The sequence below is a fragment of the Streptopelia decaocto genome (assembly GCF_964273445.1).
Source record: "Streptopelia decaocto genome assembly, chromosome: 20".
Classification (NCBI taxonomy): Eukaryota; Metazoa; Chordata; class Aves; order Columbiformes; family Columbidae; genus Streptopelia; species Streptopelia decaocto.
Genome location: NC_138675.1, coordinates 3346719 through 3365720, shown reverse-complemented (window position 1 = coordinate 3365720; position 19002 = coordinate 3346719). Strand labels below are relative to the sequence as shown.

General features: G+C 44.7%; 2 protein-coding genes across 2 annotated transcripts; both read left to right on the top strand.

Annotated features, from left to right (window-relative positions):
- Positions 1–1231: 1231 nt before the first annotated feature.
- LOC309448386 (uncharacterized protein) lies at positions 1232–14172 on the top strand (the record flags this gene model as incomplete). Its single annotated transcript, XM_082069860.1, has 12 exons — positions 1232–1408; positions 3240–3456; positions 3855–3918; positions 4446–5212; positions 5541–5554; positions 7351–7567; positions 7836–7899; positions 8536–9184; positions 10729–10980; positions 11981–12197; positions 12398–12461; positions 13150–14172. 12 exons carry the CDS (start codon positions 1232–1234, stop codon positions 13922–13924), a joined length of 3477 nt encoding a protein of 1158 aa, XP_081925986.1. The 3' UTR covers positions 13925–14172.
- Positions 14173–14620: 448 nt separating this feature from the next.
- Positions 14621–17286, top strand: CFAP107 (cilia and flagella associated protein 107; the record flags this gene model as incomplete). The annotated part of the gene is made up of 4 exons (XM_082069859.1): positions 14621–14704; positions 15589–15702; positions 16214–16391; positions 17000–17286. 4 exons carry the CDS (start codon positions 14621–14623, stop codon positions 17284–17286), a joined length of 663 nt encoding a protein of 220 aa, XP_081925985.1.
- Positions 17287–19002: the final 1716 nt, after the last annotated feature.

Genomic DNA, 19002 nt, shown 5'->3' with positions numbered 1-19002 from the left:
AGCTATTTTTCAGAACAATGATGCTAGTCTTACACTACCCTTGGCAAAGAATGTAAACATGGTTGATCTATGTTTTGGATTTTGACTGGATTTTGTACTTTCTAACTTCTCCTTCTGCAATGACTCCCAATTATTTAAAGCACTACCATTCTAGAAAACATTATAAAACCATATCAGCATGATGGAGATGCAACAGCGAGGCACCTGGCACATACTGTTTCAGCTCAGCTCTAGCATCTCGGCGTGGCTGGCACACGTTCCAGGCAAGCAGCAAGAACATCTCTTCCTGAAGATTCTTCAGCTGCCCAGAAATGCCGAAGACAACAACTGGGGTCAACTTCAGCCCCTGGGAGAGACTGGAGATGGCTGGGGTACCAGATGGAGAGCCCAAGGACTCAGGTTCTGGGAAGTCTTATGTCAGGTAGTGAATTTGCAGCTATGCATTTTAATTTCTAGGGTTAGTTTGCACAAAGGCTACACTTCTCTTGAAAAAGTGTAGTCAAAAGAAAGGCTTCTGGAGCAGAAGTGCTAAACCGGAGCTAGTGTGGGTTTGATGTTGTCTGTAATCTGACAAATGATGGTTCATTTTGGAACTTGATTCTTAAACTGGAATTCCTAAACTTTAATGAGAGGTAAACTGAGCATGAATCTAAACTCAGCCTCCTGTGTTGTTTTTTAACCATATTCTTCTTTTAGAGGAAAACACAAATGCAAAAAAACCCCCGATATTGAGGTAATGAGATAATTTCATAAGTGCACCTTTCCAAAAAAACATGGATGACAATCTGTTTGGCTCTTTAGAGTAATAATCATCATATCCAGGCTCCTATCTTTGCACAGCCCTAGAGAAACTCTTCTGAATAATGTTTCATCAAGTCACAAACTCAAAGCACACAAATGCCCTGTGTCCATTTTCCACCTCTAATTAAACATGAACATGGTTTATTCCTAACAATCTTCTTCCGGGTAAGGATTGGTTTCTTGCCAAAAAACATGATATGATGCTGGCATGGATTTTTTAATCAATTTCAGACTTTGACCTTTCGTCAAATAAAGGGAAAGAAGAGAGAGTGGGAGAGGGAAAAATACCTACTAATGTGTTTGTAAAAAGGAGGGGAAAGGTTTTCACTAGAGCAACCTTCTAACGAACAAAGAATCAGGAAGTAAGAAGCCAAAGATACCAGGGAAAGTCACATCAAAGACATTTCAGGTCACTTTGCCGCTCAGCAAAATGGCAGTTGCTTACATACTGCTGGTGTTATTCATAGCAGTTTTTGTTGCCGGATTTATATTACTGGTCTTGGGGGCAATTAATTTTGATTTATCCAACTCGGACATTCCTTCTGGAGTGGATCGGCCTGTAAAGCTCCGAAGCATTCACGTATTTATAATATGCACAGCTGTGGTGGTAAGTGAACCTTGTGTGATTTCTTGGGGAAGAACGGTGTACCTGTAGATTTTAAACAATGCAATGCTAGAATCCTGCTTGGAATTAATTTTCAGAGAGAGAAGTGGGCATAACTCTCATGCTACATGTTGAATATAGAAGCTGAGTTTTACTTAAGAAACCTTTACCAGGTTTTTTGCACTACACTGCATGATTACAGTCCTGCCTAGCTCTTACATTAGGCAGTACGAAAATGCTGCCTCACACAAGCATTTGAAAGTCTGACTGTGCTTCTACAATGAATTGTGCTAACCTAGCAATAATTTGATTAAGAATGCTTATACACGTTGGATCATTTCTATTTCTAGGTTCAGAATGTATCAGATGTCTTTGGGCTGTGGTTTCAAGCTTTTCTTGGACTTGGGGATGAGAAGTCACATATTTATTTTGTAGACAAAATTAGAAACTGACCATTTCAAAGTTGGTTTTGGGAAGGGGGAGTTTTTGTCACACCAGTGACAAAATGAGGTAATGATGCCCAAGGGGAGCTGAAGGAATCCCATCTCTCCCGAACACTTTTATAACTCCTGCAGCAGCTAAGCATGGAATTGATGGGAATTATCCTGGCCAGCCCGACTTCTCTTGCCTTACCAGCACCCATCCTCAGGTGATCTCTGCTGACAAAGATCTTGCCAAATCAGAGGGATTTCCATGTGATGACAGATGTATAGATGCTGTCATGATGGAAGATATTAAAAACACATGAGAGAGCGGAGGTTGTAGATATACTTAATAAAGTACTTACACACCTCCAGGAAGGGCAAACTATTTAAAACGAAATATATATATATATATAATCTGTCAGAAATAATCTAGATTATAGTAGATTACAGTAATGAATTCTAGATATATAGTCTCATGCTTTGGCTGTGCACACATTGCAATCAGAAAGAGATTACTTAAGCAGCTGGACAAGCCAGTTCTCTTTTTATCATCTATACTCTGCCCATTAGTACCAATAACCAGAATTGTACGCTGCAATGTAAACAACACAGGATGAAAGAAACAGAACAAGCTGAATGTAAAGGGGAGACTATTCTTGAAAGTTTTCCCCTGTCTGCTTGGAAAATAGCAAATACAATAGAATAAATCACTTTATCATGTTCGTATACAATCAGAGACACTAAGACTAGCTTCTATAATTAATTAAAATCAGTATTTTGCAAAATGTATTAGCTTCTTCAGCCTCAAAATCAGACATAGAGAACATCATAAACAGCTGATGTCACTGAACAAAAGGTCTTTCATAGGTAAATATATTGAGAGTCATAACACTGTACTGACAATCCATTCAAATCTGGTGGTCTAATGAGAAATATTCATACCAAAATAGTGAATATTAAAAGCTTGATCCAAATCTTCATAAAGACTGAAGTACTGGTTTGGCCTGACCGAATAATATATTTCAAAAGAGATGTTATACCTTTTTTTGTTTGGTTGGTTTTGCAAAGCTATGTTGGACCAGTAGCTCTCATTTGCATTTTTTTTTCAGAATAACCAGTGAAAACAAAACTTGTTTTCAATGTTAGAAAGCTGAGAAAGCAAAAGAATATTATTTCACTAGTCTTTGTTAACGCTGCATTGATTTGGGATCGTGTTCTTCAGTGAACACTGCTGTTGATGAGACTTCTCATGAGGCTACTGTTCTTTGTTCAGTTGTACTACACCTGTACACCTATTCCACTAAAATATACAACTTAGACATCACGTGTGTACTGCACATACAGTGCCTTTGTTTTGGAAAATAAAGAAGCTCTTGAGTGAACTCCCTATTCTCTTTGCCTTTGAACAGGGAAAGATTTTGGAAAAAATTGGCATCTGCAGTCAGCTTAGCTTTATGCGGTACATACAAGATCGAATGCCTGTAGGAGTGGACCCAAAGCTCCTCATCAAGAACCTGTGGTTTGATAAGGTGCCTACAAGGATCTATCAGCCCAAGGTTCCATCTGCCAGCCAAAGGAGAGGAGTTATGTTTTTCCATGGAGGAGGATGGATACTCGGAAGTCTTGGTAAGATATCTAACAGAAAAAATATTACAATTTAGTTAAAGATGTATCTGCTTCATAAATGGTAAAGTTGATTATCATTTGATGTGTAGCAGTTACGAAGTTGGAGTGTAACCAGAGGTGCACTCTAAGTCTTGCTGTCAGAAGAAAGCATCTGCTGTGCACCATGTGCATTTTTCTTAAAGACAAGGACAATGAGATATGAGGAGAAAAATACAGTGAGCAAATACTGCAATAGGAAGATGAGGGTGTACAGGTCTGAGGAGCTATGTAGGAAGGGACAGAGAAAGGTAGATAGTATTTTCTTCTTGCAGTTCTTTGACTTATGCAATATATAACATTAGTACTCTGGCGAAAAAACCCAAACCAAACCCAAACCCCACCAAATATGTTTCTTTCAGAGGTCTATGAAAACATATGCCGCTTTATCGCCAGAGAAAGTGAATCAGTGGTTGTATCTGTTGGGTGAGTCTTTTCTCATGCTGTTTTTAGAGATTATTTCCCATAGTGTGAGCATCACCTTACAGCTTCCCTGATCAGAGCAACAACCATTCCCAGATAAATGTTCCTGTGGGACTTTTCAAGCTTGTGATTTACAAATTCACTCTGCTCTTGTCTGGAGCCACTGGAGACTGACTCAGTTTTCATTGTCTATGCCACAAATAATCTAGCTGGAAAATTAAGTTTTCAGTCAATGTTTTCCAATTCCAAACTCAAAACTGATAATAAACAAATAGTAAGCCATATATTCTACTTAATTCTTATTCAAGGAAACTCTGGTTGATGCTTACAGAAGCACTACCTGAATGACAACCTAATATCATTATCAATATACAGATGTAATGATTTGGATTATGAGGATATAGTTGCACTGTAACAAAGACATAAAAAAGAAATATTCTTATTTGTATTCAACCCATAGAAAGAAAAAGCATAAACCAACTACACAGCTCAATAAAACCTAGACAGAATTGTCTCTTTTTGTGTATTAGGTATCGTTTAGCCCCTGAACACAAATACCCTGCTGCGTATGAAGACTGTCTCAATGCCACCATACACTTCATGAAGAATAGTGAGCACTATGGCGTGGATCCTGCCAATGTCATTGTCTGCGGGGACAGTGCTGGGGGCAATCTGGCAGCAGCTGTTTGCCAGACCCTCGCAGGTAGATCAGACCTCCCCAAACTGCGTGCTCAGATCTTGATCTACCCAGGTCTTCAGGCACTGGACTTCAATTTACCATCTTACCAGCAGAATCAAAGAGTCCCTCTCTTATACCGAGAACATGCCGCTTTCTATGTGTTACAGTACCTAAATGGGAATTTATTGCACATGCAAGAGGTCTTGGATGGCTCTCATATTCCTATAGATATTAAATTAAAATATAGGAAGTGGGTAAGTCCAGATAACATCCCTGAAAAATTTAAGATCAGAGGCTACAAACCACACGTGTTACTAGACTGCACACCTGAAGTTTTTGACAAAGTTAAAAGATTCTGTGAGCCCACCCTGTGCCCACTGTTGGCCGAAGACGCTGTTGTTCACCAGCTGCCCGAGTCTTTCATCCTGACCTGTGAGTACGACGTGCTGCGGGACGACGGCTTGCTTTACAAGAAGAGACTGGAGGACAACGGTGTTCCCGTGACCTGGTGCCACCTCGAGGACGGATTCCATGGCATCATAAACTTACTTGATAAACATGTTTTGTCATTTCCAGCTGCAAAAAGGGGTGCTGACAATATTGTCAGCTTTCTAAAAAGCTTATAGAAACTATTTTCTTTCTTTCTACTGCCAATTTTCTGTGGTCTTTTATGCTTATAAACCCCATGTGAGAGGTTTTAGTAGGACAATCTGTTAACGATCAATTATGTCAATGTGATCACTGCAAAATATATTTTAAGAATGCTATGCAAGTTTCTTTTAGTGCTGTTTGAAGTATTCTATGTGTAGTCTGCCTATTTTAATGATCTATTTGGAGCAGACACTTGCTATTCTCTCAGTAAATATTAAAGATGGAGTAAAACTTAAAACAACATCTGGTCTGACCCATTTTGTTTAATTATGATCTATGGTTTCATTCTTCCTAGAAGATGGTATTTTGGTAAAGGAGAAGTTGCTGATATTACACTGCTATTCAATGCCTGTGTCTAAGATTCCCAGTCACTGACTTGCACAAGATTTCTATGGGCTGGGTAACTGGTATTTTAGACCTGAAAAAATTAAGTCAAAGCTGCAACTGTGCCCAACAAAGATACTCTATTAACAGCTTTGTGTAAATGTTTTCCTATGTTTATTAAAAATATGAGTACGCTGAAAAACTTGCTCCTGTGCTTAAATACTCTAACAGCCAAGCAAGGCTGATGCATTTACTTTTGTAGAGCACATATTAGTTAGCTTTTTTTATCATGTTAGTTCCCGTTTTATTTTCTAAATGTCCTTGTTAAAACTATATATTCAAAACCACTTAACAAATGTCACAATTGAGGAAACAATATGTTGTGCCTGCAGATCAGATACAAGAGGTAATTTAACCTCCATGGTAGCTGGCTCTCCTTGTAAACAGCAACCCATCAGAAACTAGAAATTCATTCAGCACTTAACTGCTGTCTCTGAGCAGCCATTCATAACATCTGCAACCCGAAAACATCATGCAAAATACCAGGCCATGCACCAGTCCCACAATTAAGGTGAAGCTAAACAGGAAATTAATCACACTCTGCCACATCTCCAATATGATGTGTGCTGGCACCTTACGCAACATTTCCAAGGACTTTTAAAGTCAGCAACACCCGAGAGATCTGTTCTAACTTGGACTGCTCTAAGGTTTACTATTATCTCTGGAAGCTAAAACAAATACACGTGTGAAGACACCTCGCCTTTGGTTAAGTGAAATGGCATTCATTTATATATTGCCAGTGATACTGCTGGTGATTTTTACTGCTTCATTCATACTAACAATTATAGGAACAATTCGATCCGAGTATCCTAACATATGCATCCCTCCTGGAGTGAAACATCCTGGAAAGCTCCTAATTGTCCACGCTTCTATGGTTATGTCATCTGCTCTGGTGAGTTATTCTGCCATGTTTTCTGCCAGAAATGTGGTTTCAGTGTTATTTTTGTAAGGTTGTATATGTATATATAGAATCCTGCTGGCTTCATAAAGACTTAAATGAGTCTTTTCCTTTTTGGGGGGCTGATTTTAGAGGGTGATATTTGTAAAATCATTCTGTCAGACCTCACATAGTTTCAGTCAGGTTTTCCCTATTACACAGGGATGAAGCCAACCACAAGAGTCTAAGCTTTATCAGCTGTGCTTCCCTAATTCAGTTTAAATTAATTATTTATCGAAAGCGAGATTGCTTTGATGTCCATTTCAGCTAAGCGCAGATGATGTTTTCAGGCCATTCTTGGGGCCTTCCAGTAACACTGACAGATAAAACCAGACTCACAGGGAACTTGAGAGGAACAACACCTGTGTTGTGAGCCTTTAAGTGGCATGAAGCTGGTGCGAAACCCAAGGATTGATGACGCTGAGAAAAAAAACACCTATTTCTTTTCCTCCCCCAAGACACTTTGCCTGTCAGAGCGTGAGCGGGACGCACGGGCCTACCTGCTCAGGCGCACGGTGCCAAGGCGACCAGCAGCCTCACAGGGGCCACCATGGCGCTGGGACCACCACGGCTCCGTCTTCTGGGCCGGCTTTCTGGCGAGGCCCGGCCCGGAGCGGCAGAGGCTCTGGAGCAGGCTGACCCGCCAACACGAAGCCCGGGTGTCCCCTCAGCAGCCGCGGGAAGGCGGGCGCGGGGTCTCCCCACAGCAACCTGTGGTGTCCGGAGCCTCCCGCGGGGAGGCCGCGCTCCGCTCAGCCGCGCTCTCCTCTCTCTCTTCCAATAGGGGAAGATTTTGGAGAAGATCGGGGTGTGCAGCGAGTTCGCCGTGGCCCGCTACGCGCTGTCCAGGAGGAGGCTGGGGCCGGAGCCGCGGCTCTGGCTGGAGGACGCCGAGCTGGGCCGGGTGCCCGTGCGGCTGTACCGGCCCCGCGCGCCACCTGCCGGCCCGCGGCCGGCCGCCATCTTCCTCCACGGCGGCGGCTGGGTGTACGGCAGCGCCGGTACGGCGGGCAGGGATGCTGAGCGCTCCGCGGCTGCGAGCTGCTGTTGTTATCCTCTGGAGCGGGGGGGGGATGATACTGCCCCGAGATGTGGCAGAAAGTCTGAAATCTGGCCGAGTTTTCCCGTCATCTTCGGCCAGCTCGGTGCGCCGGGTGAGCCGCGAGGGGAGGCGGCAGCGCTGAGGGGACAGGGCAGTGTGGGGGTCGGGAAGGGCGGGAAAAAGAGGTTCCTAGAGCGGGCAGCTGACAACCCTCCAACTTTTTGCAGATACCTATGAAGACGTCTGCCGTTACATTGCCAGAAAGAGCGAGTCAGTGGTTGTGTCCGTTGGGTGAGTTATGTCAGTGCTACCCTGTGGAGGTCCTGCTGCTTTTCTCAGAACCCCAGTGCTGCACGTCCTGTGCGAACACTCCTCAATAAACCATTTCCCCAGGGTCCCAGATGGTCTGGCAGAATTTCAAGGGGACTATTTTCATTTCTTCTCCTCTGCCCCGAATCTGCTAATGCAGGGAGAGTACAGACTCCAAAGTGAGGTTTGTGTATCTCACAACACAGAGCTACGCTGGCACCAAACAAAATTGTAACACTAATAATACAGAAAAATATAACTGTCTCATTATTTAAATAAAGAAAAATAAAACAAAACAATTGTCCAGAGAAAATACCCTAACACAAGGTGAGGTGCAGACTGATTGAATTACTTCATCCACAAGCCAGACACAGTCTACACCAGAAAAGTAAAATGAACTCGTATCACTCAAGTTCTAATCAGAGCTGATCTCAGAAGACTTAAACTATGCTACATCCTCACAACTTCATCCCAGTGGCTATATCTGTGATAACTCGCTGGACAAAAACCTGTTTAGCAGATGACACCCCCCAAACAACACAGGGAAAGCCAAGGTGCTGTACAAAATTTGTGTTTAGTTATATTTGCTGCTCTTATTTTGTTGCCTCTGTGTATTAGGTATCGTTTAGCCCCTGAACACAAATACCCTGCGGCGTATGAAGACTGTCTCAATGCCACCATACACTTCATGAAGAATAGTGAGCACTATGGCGTGGATCCTGCCAATGTCATTGTCTGCGGGGACAGTGCTGGGGGCAATCTGGCAGCTGTTGTTTGCCAGACCCTCGCAGGTAGATCAGACCTCCCCAAACTACGTGCTCAGATCTTGATCTACCCAGCTCTTCAGGGACTGGACTTCAATTTACCATCTTACCAGCAGAATCGAGGAGTTCCTCTCTTATTTCGAGAACGCGCCGCTTTCTATGTGTTACAGTACCTAAATGGGAATGCACTGCACAGGCAAGAGGTCTTGGAGGGCTCTCATGTTCCTCCAGACATGTGGCTGAAGTACAGGAAGTGGGTGAGTCCAGATAATATCCCTGAAAAATTTAAGGTCAGAGGCTACAAACCACACAAGCCCCATGAATTCAATGCTGAAGTTTTTGAGAAAGTTAAAGCATTCTTTGACTCCACCGTATCTGCACTGTTGGCTGAAGACGCTGTTATTCGGCAACTGCCCGAGTCTTTCATCCTGACCTGTGAGTACGACGTGCTGCGGGACGACGGCTTGCTTTACAAGAAGAGACTGGAGGACAACGGTGTTCCCGTGACCTGGTGCCACCTCGAGGACGGATTCCATGGCATCATAAGCCTATATGATTATTGTGGTTTCTCCTTTCCATCTGGGAAAAGGGGATTGGACAGAATTGTTGAATTCATAAAAGGACTGTAAAAACAATTTTCCCTCTTTATGTTTGTCCCACTAATGTCTCCATTTAGGCTCCTAAACCTCAGGTAGTACTTTACAGCAAAAATGTGATACCTTTTGATATGTAAAATACTAATTTTGATATTCATGAACTTCAAATACTGTCTCAACACTGGTCTTTGTCCTCATGAGCCTATTGACAGTTCAGTCTCTACAGTTTTCATGTTTTCCATATGTTGTGTTTCCATCCCTTTTCTTTCAAATCAGCACCTGATTGATTCCTTGTATTTAATTACCAGATTATTTACTTTATTTGGATTAAATAACTCCTGTAAATTACTGTCAGGATCTTTGTGATATCCTTTTGATAAGCTCCAAAGCATGACTTCATTTTATCTAGGTAAAAAGTACAGGTTAGGTACATAGTGAGTTGGAGGAAAGCTCTGGAAAACCAGATCAAGGTCTCAGTGAGGAGATCCTACATTTATTCAGTGGGTGTGGCAGATCCACATCTGCAAGAGCAGCTGTAGGAGGCCCGAGTTAATTTGGGACACCTTGCTGGAGGCAAGGAAGGGCTGTCCTGGTTTTGGAATAACCATAGCTCTGCAAACTCCTACTTAATTTGCAGTGTCTCCATTATGCTCGTTGAAGCTCAAGGCAAGAGATACTGGTAGAGAGCAAACACTTAGGTCAGGTTTTAGAAAGACAGTAAGGGTGAGTGACCTGGGCTCTTGATCTGTGTGTACTGGAAGGTTTACCTCAAAGGCACAAAAAATAGGAATCAAAATGTTTTTATGTTCTTTCTAAGAGAGGCACCCTGATATTATTTTTTTTTTTTTTTAGAATTCATGCTGTGATATTTCTCCATGTTTTGAGTTTTCTTTACAGGACAGGGCAGTGTATTCCTTGACATGATGCTTCATTACACCCGGCTGATGGAAGCAAGGAAAACCAGTACTGAGCATACACGAAATAATAAGATTGATGACATTAAAATCCTAAGGAAAAAAAGTAATCCCAAGACTGAGGAAATCAGATTGTTTTACAAAAACAAATGCTGTCTTCCGTTTAGATTTCAGACTGCAAAGGCTTCACCTGTCCTCAGACAAAGAATCCCTACATTTAAGGACAGACGACACACTCCCGGCCATGAGAAGACGAATCCATCAGGAACGCGGGTGCCCTGGCAACCCCCCGGCGCTGCAGCTTTTCCGGCTCCTTTCAAACGGCAGCACCGGGGACCCCCCGGAGCCCCCGCAGGACGCGGCGATGGGCGCAGGTCACGCTCTGCCTCCTTGAACCGAGATTACACCGCTCCTCCAGCCGCCAGCGCGGCCTCCCCCCGGGGCTCGGGGCCGCCCGCACCATGACCCCTGCGGCGGCTTTGCGGAGCTGTCACAAACGGCCCGTGACGCCGCCGGCCGGGGCCGCGGTCGCGGCGCGGAGGGGGCCGGGCGGGCGGACGCTGCCGGGCCCCGCCGCGGGCCGGGGAGCCCCCGGGAGCCCCGCGGGGCGGCCGCCGGGCCATGGCGCTGCTGCCCGCGCTGCTGCTGCTGCTCCTGCCCCTGGCAGCGCTGGCGGCGGCGCTGGCCGCCGTGCTCCTCGGCCTCCCCAGCTACGACATCCCGCCCGGGGTGAACCAGCCCGCCAAGCTGCGCCTGGTCCTGGCGGTCCTCCTCGGCACCGCGGCCCTGGTGAGTCGCGCCCTCCGGCGCGCTGGTGGTTTCGGCGGGCGGGAGGGTGTTTCCAGCCGAGCCGGGGATGGGGGATACGCGGTTCCGCAGGTCCGGCCCCGCCGGGGTCCCCCCGCGGTGAGGGTGGGCGGGCACCCCCGCCCGATGCATCAAACCCCGGCCCGCGGACCGCGCTGGGAAGCAAAAAAAGAAGGAGACTGGGTGATGGTCCACACGCCCCCGCATCTCATGGGAAGCGTGGGGCTGCGCATCATGGGGGGAGCACTCCGGCGGACCTTGCTCATATCTTGGGCAAAACTCATTTTACTTTCAGAAGTAGCGAGGGGCTCGTTAACAGATATTGCCAGCCCGCGGTGTCGGTTTAAGTCTCGAATTCAGAGCTGAGCTGCTCTTATCTCTGGTAAGAGCCCTCACCTTGAGGCGAAGTCACCTTGCACAAGGAAAACGGCAGCTCTTCAACTGCTCCTGCCACGGCTGACGTTCGTGGTACCAAATCCGGTTAGGGCTGCTTTACTTAATCCCTGGACTCCCTTTTCCAGCATTGCATAAACAGCATTAGAGCTCGCCTGAACTCTTCCTCTCTCACTTGCTCTATCTTTTAATTTAAATCTTTGGTTTTCTCCTTTAGCCACAACATCACCTTTGCTATCACACAGACCTTCTTTTCCTCCACACTGTTTCTTACACCATTTACATCCTCTTGAAATTCCCTGACAAAGCAACCCAGCTTTCCTGAACCCCACTAGCAGGTGACAACAAGGGAATGGATAAAGACAGACTCTCATTGGGCATTTAAAACTGGGATCTTGTTTAGCAGCTGAACTGTAACGGTTTATTTGTTTGATTCCATTAATTAATTTGGTTCCCAGCTACTTGTTTGTTCACCTCTTACATCAGATTTATGTTCTAGTTTGCAAGATCACTGGGAAATGAAGCCTCTTGATTTTGCTCAGTAAATCCGTTGTACTCAAGACTTTTCAACTTCTTTTCCCTCTAACAGGGGAGGATTTTGGAGAAGACTGGACTTTGCAGTCAGATCACTTTTGGCCGATACGTGCGGCAGGGCCGGAAACTAAGGGTGGACCCAAAGCTCTTTATCCAGGATCTGCAGTTTAACAAAGTTCCTGTGAGGGTTTATCAGCCTAAAGCTGCATCTGACGGGCAAAGGAGAGGAATCATCTTCTTCCATGGAGGAGGCTGGATGTTTGGAAGTCTCGGTAAGATATCTGCTGGAGCAATTGTAGTAATACAGAAAGAACACTCATCTTTTTGTAATATTGAAATAAGAGGTTTCAGTATGTGATTTGGGAGGAAGTCTGAAGGCAAACATATGCCTTTCTGGAATGACATTCCCTGGCTGTTTCAAGAATGAGGGTAATCACATAGCACTAATGAAAATACGTCATTTCTTTTCCAGATACCTATGAAAAAGTATGCCGCTACATATCCAGAGAAAGTGAATCGGTAGTTGTATCTGTTCAGTAAGTGAACCCTACCCAGATCTATTGTTTGATTATTGTTGCTTTGGTGCCACAGCAGAGCTGCACCGGGTTTGGAGATGTTATTTTTTGCAGAGAAATTTCTTTAGAATTCAGTGAAGTCCATAAAGAAGCAAATAGTTATAACAGAGATTTCACAGCTCTTAACTGTTCATGCCCTGATACACTCAGAAACGACCCAAATGGAAATATTTGGCACACTAAGAAAATCTATAAAAGCCAGTCAAAAACTTAGATTAAAAAAGTCTTCCTTGTGCTGAACATATGGACATGTAATAAGGTGCTCCAAGCAACTGTGATGTATAGAAAAAGAGAGAATAGTCACACGCTGTATTACTCTCATTTTACACATAGGAGGCAGAGGCTCAAAATGATTGAATTATCTTGTCAAGAATACACAGGGTGATTTCAGCATGACTAAGGAATGTTCAAAGGCTCTGGCAGGCTCTTCATCAGAAGACAATCCTACTTTACTGAGCCTTTGTATTTGAACAGACAATTTACAGCTTATCTGCAATCACTAACTGAGGAATGCCTGCTTAGGAGGTACCAAGTGTCCCAACCTGGAAGAAAACCACCCCAAAATGATAGGGCTGGAAAGACAGCATGGGATACCATTTCCTGATTAACACATTTCCTTCTCTTACACTTGCCTCTTTTTGTGTATTAGGTATCGTTTAGCCCCTGAACACAAATACCCTGCTGCGTATGAAGACTGTCTCAATGCCACCCTGCACTTTATGAACAATATCGAGCACTATGGCGTGGATCCTGCCAATGTCGTTGTCTGCGGGGACAGTGCTGGGGGCAATCTGGCAGCTGCTGTTTGCCAGACCCTCGCAGGTAGATCAGACCTCCCCAAACTGCGTGCTCAGATCTTGATCTACCCAGGTCTTCAGGCACTGGACTTCAATTTACCATCCTATCATCAAAATCGGGGAGTCCCTCTCTTATTTCGAGAACGCGCCGCTTTCTTTGCTTTGCAGTACCTAAATGGGCACGCACTGCACATGCAAGAGGTCTTGGAGGGCTCTCATATTCCTCCAGACATGAGGCTGAAGTACAGGAAGTGGGTGAGTCCAGATAATATCCCCGAAAAATTTAAGGTCAGGGGTGTGAAGCCACTTACGCCCACTGATTTTGTAGCTGAAGTTTATGAGACAGTGAAAAGGTTCTGTGAGCCCAACCTGTGCCCACTGTTGGCCGAAGACGCTGTTGTTCACCAGCTGCCCGAGTCTTTCATCCTGACCTGTGAGTACGACGTGCTGCGGGACGACGGCTTGCTTTACAAGAAGAGACTGGAGGACAACGGTGTTCCCGTGACCTGGTACCACCTCGAGGACGGATTCCATGGAATCATAAGCCTATATGATTATTGTGGTTTCTCCTTTCCATCTGGGAAAAGGGGATTGGACAGCGTTGTTAACTTCCTAAAAAGCTTATAGTAAACACCTTAGATTCCACGAGTCTGTTCATGCCTCAATCTAGAAAAATATCTTTTTAGGATATTTAATATCAGGTGATGGGTAGTCAATCAAGGGCAGCCATAATCAAAGATAACCAAGGCTCATCAGAACCTTATTCCAGCTGTTAGTTGGAACATGGAATATGCAAAGCTTTTACAAGCTTGTACCATGCTGCAAGCCCTTAGCCTTTAGCTACGTCAATAAAGAATTATATTGTTTTGAATGGACATCCTGGTTTGTCCCACTTGTTTAAAATAAAACGCGTCCGTGTGAAGAGAGACTGTGTGTTGTGCAGGTATGTGTAGTGTGTTTGCATAGAGAGAGCACCACTTATATCATAAGATTTGAAGACATACTTTGCGCTCTTATTCTGAAACCTATTAGAGAAAACAGCCCCGCTGACTTGAGGGGGTTAGGAACCATTGTTTTGCTCAAGAGTGAATCTGATGCAGCCTAGAATGTGGTTGATGGAACAACAGTCGCCATGGGGACAATGAACAGATGGTTCTATGGCCAAGCAGTTCCACGCATCACCCGTGGTTCTCAGCACACCGGCAGCAGGACTGGAGCCCCTTTCTGCCCCAGTTTTAGCACTGGAGCACTGAGGAACCTTTCACCCACCCAACCAGACAATTCCAAAAACCAGGGGGGGTAGTGCTGGTGACACAAGGAAATATGGATGGAGAGAACTGGTGGAAAGTTAAACCCAAATACTCTACTAAAGTTCTCATTGGAAACTGGGTGGAAGACAGGGCACGGGTAAGAGCAGGGAAAAGATGTGAGAGAGCGGAGCGGGTCAGAACCAGCGCTCTGGAGGCAGCACCCTGCTGCAGCTGTAACAGAGGCCAGGCTTGTCTTGGAAGGGTGATAAAAGGAGAAGGATGAGCATCTTGCTTAGCCTACATTCATTCATTTTGTTAATGATCTGCCATTCTTCTCTAAGCCAGGACAGAAGCAATGCCCGAGCGTGGGTTTTATTGTGCCATTCACAGCGGACATAACCATAGCCCATTAAAAATGCTATAGCACTTTTTATGGCAATCCCTTCAGACTGCTGTACAACTTACATATAACAATATACACAACTTAATAGTATATACCAACATTATACAAGATAGGCTCCATTACCCCTTCCATAACTTAATACTTATTATTGGTTATATCAGAGGATCTTTAATTATTTGGCTATTGGTTTCATTTGCTTCTATAAACAAGAGCATCTTTGCTAGCAGAGCTGGTCGACAGATCACATGCCCTAATTAAGAGTTGAGCAAATTATCACCGTTAGACATTTAACTTTGTCAAAACATGCCAGTTATGTTCGATATTGGAGCTGTCGGGGCAAATCCTCCTGGCTATGCTAGAATTACTTGTTTTAGGTGCTAGTTCAGGTGTAAGTATTGAACACCAAACCATGACTAATTTTTCAAGGGCTGTACAGTATCTTGTATTTACAGCAAGGAGTCAATCCAGTCTTTTACAATTGCACCAGCTGACTTTACCATCTGAGACAGAGTACATAGTACAGACTGGTGTCCAAATAAGTGCTTTTTAAATGCGTAGATGAAGGAAGCAGCACTGGAACAGAGCTGCTGTAATTCTCAGATTCCCTCAGCTATACTAAGTGTTGTGTATCTTTCCAGTTGGTAAAATCCACTGAGAAACCTGGCAGCAGCATCTACAGCACAGACTTCGTTTCTTTCCCACATCACAAACCAGACCAATTGCTGAGGAGAACCCTGGCCGAGAAATACGAGGCAAGTAAAGGGAATTTCCAATGTAGGGCTGTGTGTGCCAGCATTCCGAACAGCAATGACCCTTGACTAATACTTCAATCATATTTCCCACAAGTAACACCTGCTAGAATGTCCCTTTCTCCGAGGTGCCTCTCCACGCCCAAATATTCTTGTCATTCTCTCCTGACGGACAGACTATATAGTGCTAGTGCACGCTGAAACACTTAAGCAGCGCAAGACAATTGGCTTTTCATTCGCAGCCCTCCTAAATGTATCTGCAAACCCGCGACGCACGTGTTGAAATCAGACTAATCAGATCTCATGCCATACAGATGTAGGTACTTAATTTAACCGGAAAATTATTTTACTTGAAGTGCAAATGCTCTTATTTTCAGGGATTAAATTATAAGTAATATATGTACTGTCATTTTGTGGTATCACTGGTAGCACAGTGGGACTCAAAAGCATGTCGAGCCATCTCAATGCTACATGGAAAGACAATCAGCAGCGTTTCATCTATGTCTCCTTTCAGGGCCTGCCACTACAGTACCTCTTCACCCATCACGATCAACCAAGAAGCCGATATTTAGTGTCGGAGTATGATGATAAATACAACAGACACGGTTATAACCCTGTGCTGCCTCCCCTCCGCACCTGGAATGGACGCAGGCTCTCCTGGATTCCTCAGAAATCAGATTTCCCCATTATTGGTAGGTTTGGGCATTATTAATTCAAACGGATGGAATGTGGTGCAGTGGTCAATATGTAGACTCAGAGCCAGGGACCTCCTTCTGTTTTAATTCTAAAAATGGGTCTTGCGGTGCATTTTGGCTACTTTCTCACCCAATCAGTAGCTTATTTTTCAGATTGATGAAGCGGATATGTTATCCATACAACAATACTTAATGACCATAGCAAGCACTGAACAGATTTCTCTCCCCCATGCACCAGTGCAGGTCACAGCTGAAACGAGGAGAGCTGTGAGATACATCCAGCGGGGGAATTCACACAGTCATACTATGTTTCCCAATTTAAGTGACACGTACAGCTCCGTTAACTTTTAAAATATCTACCAGAGAGACTATGAAGAATCAGGACTCCTTACATTTATGGCATTACTGCTGTTCTATTGATATCTAACAGTGATTCTCCCTTCCAGGCAGAGGGTAGACACACATGCCCTGGGAACAAAATGACCAGTGTTGTCCTTAATCTGCTATCAGTACAAATATTCCATATGGCAACTGTGGAGTAAAAACACTAGGACCAAAAATTTAATTCTATCATTTTTCTAACATTTAATCATTTCCTGTCTCAGAACCACCCACCAACTATGGCCTCCTTGAGTACCTGATGACAAAATGGTACAAGAAGGAAGCTGGAGTGATGAACAGTGTCTACACCGTCTCCTACCAACGCCCGCCCCTTTCTCCTTTTGATATTTGGCAACTGAAACATCCAACCAAAACTCGGTACGTCCCTTCCAGCCGGGGACGCCTTCCCACGAGCACCAACAGGATCCTGGACTACGAAGGGGGTCAGAAATATCTGGAAGCCGTCGGTGAACTGGTGAGAGCCAGGAAGCCAAGGGAAGCCTCTGCGTAAACTGCTTAGGGTGATCTTAAGTACTACTTAATATAGCTTGTTACTGCTATATATGAGAGAGACCTATTCCATGCGGAATAAATGAGAACTGGGTTATACAGGCGGAGTTGCTGGGTGCCATTCTGGGAATATTTCAAAAGATATTAAATCACTGAAAACAAAATTTTCATCTCTTGGTTTCCAGTCAATGAATCGTTGCAGTAAGAAAAAACAAACCAGGGTGGGATTGAACCAGAAAGGATATAAATCTCTTAATTGATTTATCCTTAGTTGTTTATTTCATTTTTACACAGCTTGCTAAACATTTCTTTAATGAAAGAGGAGAAAAGAAACTTGTGCTACTCCATAATACGTCTGAAACATCCAAGAGTAAAGTAAATATATGAAATGGCTGCATAAGTAGGGACAAGGTGAACCAAGGTTTCTCCCAGTGTGGTGAACGAGCAGACCTTGATTGCCCTTGGCTGCACACACCGAATGGCACTTAATAGTAGATAAGCTGCAAAGTGAATTGCGTTGGCTGACCCTACATTACCTGAAAGAAATAGCTGTAGGTGGCCTTTATTCTACTGGATAGGCCACCCCGATATGTTACTCAGTCAAGAAAGTATGTGAACAATCTACATAAAGAATGCTGACAGAAGGTCCAAATTCTTACTGCACCGATGTCCCTTGCAGGGACACGGAGGATCGTGTAGGGGCAGAGTCCCGCCAGTCTCAATATGCGACCCCATTAAGCAGGGGTCGATCCTGCTTACTCACCCCAACAAAGGGTGCGTAAACTTCCCAGAAACCTCGTACTCACTCTATAATCCACACTCACATTTCAAAGGAGCCACTTGTCTTCAAGAGCAGCTCAAGGGGGCAGAAGCGCAGCAGCACGTCACGAACCTGGTCTGTGTGATGAGCTGCCTCTGACAAAGCCATTCCCTCCGTTCTTTTTGTTTGTGTCTTGTTTCCTCGTGACTTAAGATCTACACAAGTTCCAAAGGCTATTTGTGGGAATTACTTCACAAAGGAGCAAGGTATTAAATATTAAAGACCTGCTGCAGAATGGAATTATGTTTTTCTATATGTAACTGTGAGGAAGCTCCCAAGCTGGTTGGTGTAGAGAATAAAGGAAATAATTTTGCAGTTGCAGGGATGGAGGCATTTACTCTGGGTATTAGAAGGGGGTGGTCAGTAGGTCAGAGAGGTTCTCCTGCCCCTCTGCTCTGCCCTGGGGAGACCACACCTGGAATCTTGTGTCCAGTTGTGGCCCCTCAGTTCCAGCAGGACAGGGAACTGCTGGAGAGAGTCCAGCGCAGCCACCAAGATGCTGCAGGGAGTGGAGCATCTCCCGTGTGAGGAAAGGCTGAGGGAGCTGGGGCTCTGGAGCTGGACAAGAGGAGGCTGAGGGGGGACTCATTCATGGTTACAGATATCTAAAGGGTGAGTGTCAGGAGGATGGAGCCAGGCTCTTCTGGGTGACAACCAGTGATAGGACAAGGGGTAATGGGTTCAAACTAGAACACAGGAGGTTCCACTTAAATTTGAGAAGAAACTTGTTCCCGGTGAGGGTGGCAGAGCCTGGCCCAGGCTGCCCAGGGGGGTTGTGGAGTCTCCTTCTGTGCAGACATTCCAACCCGCCTGGACACCTTCCTGTGTAACCTCATCTGGGTGTTCCTGCTCCATGGGGGGATTGACCTGGATGAGCTTTCCAGGGCCCTTCAACCC